Source organism: Engraulis encrasicolus, chromosome 17 (assembly GCF_034702125.1).
Source record: "Engraulis encrasicolus isolate BLACKSEA-1 chromosome 17, IST_EnEncr_1.0, whole genome shotgun sequence".
Taxonomy (NCBI): Eukaryota; Metazoa; Chordata; class Actinopteri; order Clupeiformes; family Engraulidae; genus Engraulis; species Engraulis encrasicolus.
In genome coordinates, this window is record NC_085873.1 from 51962124 (window position 1) to 51970926 (window position 8803).

The 8803-nt window shown below is 42.6% G+C and overlaps 1 protein-coding gene across 1 annotated transcript in view; it reads left to right on the forward strand.

Annotated features, from left to right (window-relative positions):
• The window catches only part of tcerg1l (transcription elongation regulator 1 like), a 98416-nt gene extending 89922 nt beyond the window's left edge, over positions 1-8494 (forward strand). Inside the window, exons 9-14 of the mRNA XM_063220822.1 lie at positions 2759-2910; positions 3898-4003; positions 5211-5349; positions 6608-6697; positions 7020-7138; positions 8229-8494. Of these exons, the coding sequence (XP_063076892.1) occupies positions 2759-2910; positions 3898-4003; positions 5211-5349; positions 6608-6697; positions 7020-7138; positions 8229-8385 (763 nt within the window). The 3' untranslated portion in view covers positions 8386-8494. The remainder of the gene's footprint in view (positions 1-2758; positions 2911-3897; positions 4004-5210; positions 5350-6607; positions 6698-7019; positions 7139-8228) is intronic.
• The last annotated feature ends 309 nt before the right edge of the window (positions 8495-8803 follow it).

Below are 8803 nucleotides of genomic sequence, written 5' to 3' on the forward strand. Positions count from 1 at the left end.
TTCTTCTAAGTGGTTTGATGCTTCAGTAACTTGTTCTAAGAGGCTTGATGCTTCAGTAACTTGTTCTAAGTGGCTTGATGCTTCAGTAACTTGTTCTAAGAGGCTTGATGCTTCAGTAACTTGTTCTAAGTGGTTTGATGCTTCTGTAACTTGTTCTAAGTGGCTTGATGCTTCAGTAACTTGTTCTAAGAGGCTTGATGCTTCAGTAACTTGTTCCAAGTGGCTTGATGCTTCAGTAACTTGTTCTAAGTGGCTTGATGCTTCAGTAACTTGTTCTAAGAGGCTTGATGCTTCAGTAACTTGTTCTAAGTGGCTTGATGCTTCAGTAACTTGTTCTAAGTGGCTTGATGCTTCAGTAACTTGTTCTAAGTGGACGAAGCCAGGGCCGGATTATCCATGAGGGCAAGAGCTGGATTAAGGGCCAGTGGTACAGTCTCTGGGGGCACCAACCGTTTACAGCCAGTTAGAGGACACCACAAGATACAAACTTTACAAATATGGTTCATAAAGGGGGCACCTGCAAGGTGTCGTGGCCGGGGGCACAGCAGTGTCGTAATACTGTCCTGGACGAAACAAGAGCTGACCATAGGCCTAGTTGCCTCTTTAACGATGCCTTGGGATGTCCGTAAGTGGAAGATGTCACAAGTCGGTGACGATTTGTTTTTAGACAATTTGGTACCCCATAGTTCTATTGTCAATTGACGTTATATTGTCTCTCTTAAAAGTATTGGTTGCATTGTTTTTCATCAATATAAATGACCGTGTTATTTTGTGCAAACAAGAACAAATAATGAGGTTGATGGCTATTTATTTATTCATAATCCTTGTGCCTAACACGATGTTTACACTGCTATTCCATTTTTCACATCAGTTTAAATCGTATTCATAGTTGTAACCCCATTTAGACTGATGTGGCTGAGGTGCCAATGGTGGTACCCAATGGAAATTGTCACACATGCGTTTTATTTTTTAACAAAACAACAGAAAAGGTACCAATCTGGCAACACATGCAGCTGAAGAGGAGCTTGTGTGGGGAAAGTGTAAATGAAATGTCAACACTGGTTTGTCATGGCAGGTACAGTATGGAGACGTTTAAAACAGGCCTACTCTGAGGTGCTGTGCAGGTATGGAGACGTTTAAAACAGGCCTACTCTGAGGTGCTGTGCAGGTATGGAGACGTTTAAAACAGGCCTCCTCTGATGTGCTGTGCCTGCTCGTATGAAGACGTTTTAAAACAGGCCTCCTCTGATGTGCTGTGCGTGCTCGTATGGAGACGTTTTAAACAGGCCTCCTCTGATGTGCTGTGCAGGTATGAAGACGTTTTAAAACAGGCCTCCTCTGATGTGCTGTGCTGGTATGGAGACGTTTTAAAAGAGGCCTCCTTTGATGCCGAGGATGGAGTGTTGCTCCATGCCAAGAATAAAATGAGGAACAGTAGTGGAATAAACACTCACAGCCAGAGAGAGAGAGAGAGAGACAGAGAGAGACAGAGAGAGAGAGAGAGAGAGTGTGTGTGTGTGTGTGTGTGTGTGTGTGTGTGTGTGTGTGTGTGTGTGTGTGTGTGTGTGTGTGTGTGTGTGTGTGTGTGTGTGTGTGTGTGTGTGTGTGTGTGTGTGTGTGTGTGTGTGTGTATCCTCCCTTCAGTCGTCCTGAGTAATCTCCAAATGAGCTGCTCCAGTTGTCTCGCTCTGCAATGCTGACATGTAACAGTTTTCTCTCGGCTTGATTCGCATTGGAATGACTAATCACATTAAATTCAATCCAGTCCCCTGACATGCATTTTCCCCTTAGACTTGTGCCTTATATATGCATTTTTCCCGTAGTCTTGTGCTTCAAAGATGCATTTTTCCCGTAGTCTTGTGCTTCAAAGATGCATTTTTCCCGTAGTCTTGTGCTTCAAAGATGCATTTTTCCCGTAGTCTTGTGCTTCATAGATGCATTTTCCCGTAGTCTTCTGCCTTATATATGCATTTCCCCATAGTCTTCTGCCTTATATATGCATTTCCCCATAGTCTTCTGCCTTATACATGTATATGTTTGTTGCTGCCCTGCTTGGCTAAATGCATGAGGCTGGAAAGGGGTTGGCTGCCTGAATTCATTGTAATATCAAATTCACTAGGTCTACATGTAGTTTACAGACGTCAGCTTCTCCCATTAGTTTCCAACATTTCCTTCCTTAGCTTTTCATTTATATGCATAGCTGTATCTGTTTGATGGATATACACAAGTCTAGGCTACAGGTTGCTGTGGAAAAGCCACATTTCGAGACAAATTTACATAGATAGTCATAATTACGAGGTAGGAATTAAGAATAACTTGTCTACTAACTGTACTCAACACGGCAGATTAATTTTCCAGCATTGCATCTTGTCACAATTTTGCCATTTTTCACTTTTGGCCAATCAGGGGACCCCTGGCAGGTGGGGGCCCCAGGGCTGCAGCCATATCTAGCCTGTGCATTAATCCGGCCTTGTACACAGTACAGCCTGCTCCTGTGAGATTGGAACATGCCGATAAGGAGACCTTGGCTATTTGCCTTGACATGGTCATCACTCCACAGACCTAGAGTGTTGGGGTTAATACCACCCAACCTGGCAACCGTCTGGAGTTAGTTACCTTCATCCTATAAGACCTAGAGAATCAGGGTTAATTCCACCTAACCTGGCAACCGGCTGTCATTAGAGACGGAGGAAACAGTTAAATATTTTTAGTTCATTTCAGGCCTATGAGGTAAATCACTGCACATGTACCCTTGCAGGTGTGTCGTGTGGACGGGTGATGACCGGGTGTTCTTCTTCAATCCCACAATGCAACTGTCCGTGTGGGAGCAGCCCATGGATCTAAAGGATCGCGGAGACCTGAAGAGGATAATGGAGGATCCGCCACACAAACGCAAGAAAGACTCATTAAGTAAACCTCATCACTAATCTGCATTTTATCGTCACAGTGTCAGGCCACCAGAATTGTATATATACAGTACTGCTCTATATCACATTTGGATACATAAGTACCAATACATTGATTTAGCTGCAGGATTTATGAACCCAATACGTTAATGGAGGCATTTACTTTCATTGAAGTCAACAAAACTAATGCATGAACCTTGCCTGCAGTCGACTAAGTATCCTCACAGATTAGCCAAGCAGCAGAGTTTGTCATGTGCGACTGGCCTTGTAAATATTGAATTAGCGGAGATGTTGATGGGATGTTATTATATGCTTCACTTGATCTCCGTGAAGGTTGTTCATCTCTATCGATTTAGCCTGTTTGCAGTTACAGGCAGATTACACATTGATGACCTTAAGAAGTCAGACCTCACAGATCAAACAATCCATCCCGGCTTTATTGGCTTCTTGGCTGGCTCTATGCAGCACAGGATTTGACTGATGACTTACGATGTGTGCTCAGTCATTTTAGGAAGAAATATGCTTAATACCATGTGCTGCTCTTGGGTCAAGTGATGGTAATTACCTTCAGACTACAATATTTTCAGTAGCAATATAGCAATATTTCAACAGAAAATCACTCCAGTAGTCATATGTTTGCTGCTCTTCGTGTGGGGAAAAAAATATTTTTTCCCACATATTGTCAAAAGGTCTGAAATCATTGAGTTTATACATACTGTAGTTTGACCTTTGGCCTTGTGTATTTATCCACCGTAATGACATTTGGTCCCAAAGAGCCAGCTCTCAAGGGGGTGACATAACACGTATCAGTTAGCGCATAAAAAGTAATCACAATTTGGAATATCTGCATCATTGTTATAACTTATGATTGCACCCAAATGGTGAACTCTTGGGATACTGTGCTTGGTGTATCTTGGTTGGTAAAATGGTTTGTATTCCAACTGAAATCATATCTGTACTCATACTTCTGTAACTACAAATGAACATGTAGGCACCTCCTACATAAGCCCTTGTCTCTGTTTTGTAATAGAAGATGGCTCCACTTCTCTATCTGCCGATGACGACGATGAGCACAACTCCAAAGCCAAAAGGAACAAGTAAGATAATGTATTCTCCTTATTAAGTAACATTAGCTATGTTTACATGGATGTTGGTGATCTGATTACCAATGAAATAACTATAGGCCCTACTATTCTATATTGAAATTAAACCATCATCTTGGTTGAGCTTTGAGGCAGCTCTTTGTTAGCCAGGCCGTGCCCTCCTAGTGACGCAACAGCTTCAGCGTTGCTACTAGTCAGGTCAGGAGTCAATGCAAGTACTTTCTGAGTTCCTGCAAATACGGGAACTCCTCACACTTTGTTGGGAAGGAAACAATCATTAGCAAACTAAGGGAGGCCATTTGGGAAATGCTGTTTGGGAAATGATAATTGTTATGCTCTTGGTCAGGCCAAGTCTCGAAGAGATTTGAAAGTCGATGATAATCAGGCTAGCCCTTTTTAGTACTTGTTCTGTTCAAGACAGAGAGGATGCTGTTATTTGATGTCAGAAGGTTTCCTATAATTTGACAAAAGAATGTAATTCAGCCAAACCCTCTGTCCCGTGGCATCCTGTGATGTGGTCCTCGACATTTGCAGTCTACAGTATCGTGTAAAACAATATTCTGTGAAGCTGTGATTAATGTTTTAAAAGCAAGACCTTTGAAGTGAGTCACTTTCCAGTAAGAAAATCACACTAAATATAGACCAGATATGTGTACAAAAATATCTTTTGCAGGGAATAGAATTGTGATGTATACACAGGTCCCTTGGAATTTGAGAAGATTCACACTTCAGAACGAGTTGGTCCCTGAGCATTAATTTTAAAGCAAGTTATTTACATTATTGATATGGCCTAGCGGTTTCTCTGGTCTTACTCGTTAGGGAATCTGACATTGGTGGACTAACACCGATGACGAAAGGTCTGGTGTACCAAGAGAGAATATTTAGTAATACATGTTTAAGTTCATGGTTGTTGGCAGGTATTTCCTCATAGCAATATGCAGGTTTGTCCAAAGCTACAGGGCACATTTTAAATGCATCGATCTTGGATTGTTGAAGCAATACATAATATCAATGTAAACAAATAACAAGTACAAATATAATGGTTGTTAAGCATTTTGGTATGTAGGTTCATTTCTTTGGACACCAGAAGGTTTTTTGTTATTAAACATTTGGGTAAAGGTTAATTTCTTTGGACTACAGAAGAGAAGCGAAACGGACAGACATGTTTGAAATGTATTATTCTGTCTTTTTGTCTTCGCAGGGTAGAGGGACCTGGGGAGAGTGGATTAAATGGCATTGGAAAGGAGTCGCGGACCCTCAATGGAACATCACAGAGTCACATGATCCTCCCCTTGGAGCTCCGCAAAGCACACTTCAGAGACATGCTGCTGGAGAGAGGGGTACGCGTGCGGAACTTCCTGCTTACTGAAGTCCTGAACTATCAGCAAAAGAGGAAGCTGCAAGTGCTCCTCACCATGCATGTCATGGGTGGAACTTGATGTGTCGATTCTGATACTGCCGTGGCCATCTTGATCGCTAGGCCTATATTTAAAGTGTTGGCCCGCAAAAGCTAATCAGAAAATGTACCCGCTATAGATCGCGAGCACACAAGATTTAGTGAAAATCTGTTCATCTGGTCAAATGATGTAGCGGAATCAAAACACAAATCTGTGATGAGATGTATACGTATAGCTGAATGACTAGGGAACAGTACACAAGTACAGGTGAATGACTAGGGAACAGTACACACATACAGGTGAATGACTAGGGAACAGTACAAATATAGAGGTGAATGACCAGGGAACAGTACACAGGTACAGCCATGTACTGTACACACGTACAGGTGAATGACTAGGGAACAGTACACACGTGCAGCCATATAGTACACACGTACAGGTGAATGGTCAGGGAACAGTACACACGTACAGGTGAATGACCAGGGAACAGTACACACGTACAGCCATGTACAGTACACACGTACAGGTGAATGGTCAGGGAACTGAGGCTCCATCAGCCTTATGAATGGAGGTGATGCTATCATGCTGTTACTGTGGTGCCATGGTGATGCTATCATGGTGTTACTGTGGTGCCATGGTGTTACTGACTAGATACAATACACACTGTTACATAATTCATAGTTGTGTTAGCAATACAGTATGTTGGACCTTGCTGTGTATGATGTGTATGTGCGTATCCCGGGTGACTCGTGTCTGTATGTGCGTATCCTGGGTGACTCGTGTCTGCATGTATGTACATATCCTGGGTGACTCCTGTCTGCATGCATGTACATATCCTGGGTGACTCCTGTCTGTATGTACGTATCCATGGTGACTCGTGTCTGTATGTGCGTATCCTGGGTGACTCCTGTCTGCATGTACGTATCCATGGTGACTCGTGTCTGTATGTATGTATCCTGGGTGACTCGTGTCTGTATGTACGTATCCTGGGTGACTCCTGTCTGTATGTATGTGCGTATCCTGGGTGACTCGTGTCTGTATGTATGTATCCTGGGTGACTCGTGTCTGTATGTACGTATCCTGGGTGACTCGTGTCTGTATGTGCGTATCCTGGGTGACTCGTGTCTGTATGTACGTATCCTGGGTGACTCGTGTCTGTATGTGCGTATCCTGGGTGACTCGTGTCTCTTCTGTGCTGTAGGTTTCAGCCTTCTCAACGTGGGAGAAGGAGCTACACAAAATCGTGTTTGATCCAAGATATCTTCTACTGGGCTCAGAGGAGCGCAAACAGGTACTGGGTTTGGAAATTGGACTATGGGGGTACTAAACCAAACAGGTACTGGGTTTGGGAGTTGGACTATGGGGGATCTAAACCAAACACATACTGGGTTTGGGAGATGGTCTGGGAGGTTTCTAAACTAAAGAGGTACTGGGTTTGGGAATTGGGCTATGGGGGTTCTAAACCAAAGAGGTACTGGGTTTGGGAATTGGGCTATGGGGGTTCTAAACCTGCCCAAAAGAGATAAACCAAATGTTTCCAAAAATGTACCAATGCCGTGATGTTATTTGATGAGAGAGCTGATTTGTGTTTATCTTTGTGTTGCAACAAATAGATTTTCGATCAGTTTGCCAAAGAACGAATGGAGGAGGAATACAAAGAGAGGAAGAGTCGATTGCAGCAGGCTAAAGAAGAGTATCGCAAGCTCCTTGAAGAGTCAAAGATTACCTCAAGGTAAGGGAACGGATCCTCTGACAAATAATGAGGAGAGCGTCACAACGCGGCTCTCTCTCGCCTCTTGACTGGGTGACCTTGAGGATTAATGAGATGGCTTCATTACCTGAGGGGCCGCACAGATAAGATACCATTACCTTGCTTACCCTCAAAAAGAATTATTCAAGAACCCTTTCCTACTTGTGTGATGATTAATGTTTCATAATGTTTAGGTCTAAGTCAACGTTGGCTCTTATCGTCTAAATAAAACATATCCATTTTGCAAAGATAATGCTTTGATATTATGTTTTGGAAGAGTTAACACATCATTTTGCTTCAGTTGGGACTCTTATTTCTGTGGTTTGACCTTTTAAAGGTAATAGACAGTCACAGTGCATTGATCATAAGTGTTCAGTTGTAACCTTTTAAAGGTAATAAAACTTCACAGCACATTGATCATAAGCGTTTAGTTGCTACCTTTTAAAGCTAATATAACTTCACAGTGCATTGATCATAAGTGTTCAGTTGCTACATCACCAATGAGGGATTCAGGACCTGCTGTAAACACCAAATCATTCCAGCAATTTAACAAAAATAAATGTGTACTTCGGAGAAATTTGTTTTTATTTCATATTGTACCTTACTCTCATGACTGGATTCAATTTCATATTGTAGTCCCAAGTGCCTTGACTGCCCAAAGAAAAAAAGGCATTATCACCCATAATATCCAGGTTTCGAGGTTGCCATTCCCACATATCATAAAAGTTTTGTCAACAAACGGGAAAATATTATAACATCTTTCCCATTTTAGAGCTAAAAGAGATCATCTGTTTGTTGTACAACCTCCTTGAGGAGAAACTAACAACAGTAAAGACCATCTGGTTGTGCAGTTCTTTAGAAAATCTATTTGCTTGATGTGTAGAAGTTTAAAATTATTTGATCTACCTTTACCCAATCACTCCCTTCTGCCTGTGGATATCCTCCTGAGTGCCTACACCTGAGCGCTGGAACTCTCTCTTTACACATAATTATACTTGTCTATGGTAGACAATAAACGTGTTGGGTTTGTGTTTTTGTCATCGTAATGCAATAACCTTTTTTTACCATACAGGTCTACCTTCAAAGAGTTTTCCGAGAAATGCAGTCGAGATCAGCGATTCAAGCAGGTGCTGAAGCAGAAAGACCAGGAACACTTGTACAGCCAATTTGTCAACGCGCTGAAGAAACGTGACAAAGAGAACCGGATACGACTGAGGAAGACGAGATGAGAACGAGGGAGCGCAAGAGTGAGGAAGATGAGATGAGAACGAGGGAGCGCGAGTGTGAGGGAGCCATGCCTGACCTTCAACTGAGCCATGCTGATTACTGTGAAGAGAGAGAGAGAGAGAGAGAGAGAGAGAGAGAGAGAGAGAGAGAAAGAGAGAGAGCACTGACTGTGCAGATACATAAAGAGACAGATGACGAAGCCATGGATGATATCAGCCAATATCCGATACAGCATGCTGTGAACAGAAGCGTTTCAAGAAATGCTATATGCTCCAGCTGCTTACCCCGGGACCTCAACCTGACTCTGTCTGTCTGTCTGGACCTCAACCTGATTCTGTCTGTCTGTCTGTCCTTTCAAGAAGTGAATGAACTCTCAGCGATCGCATATGTTTCATATTGAAACCCTAACTTTGGAAGTCA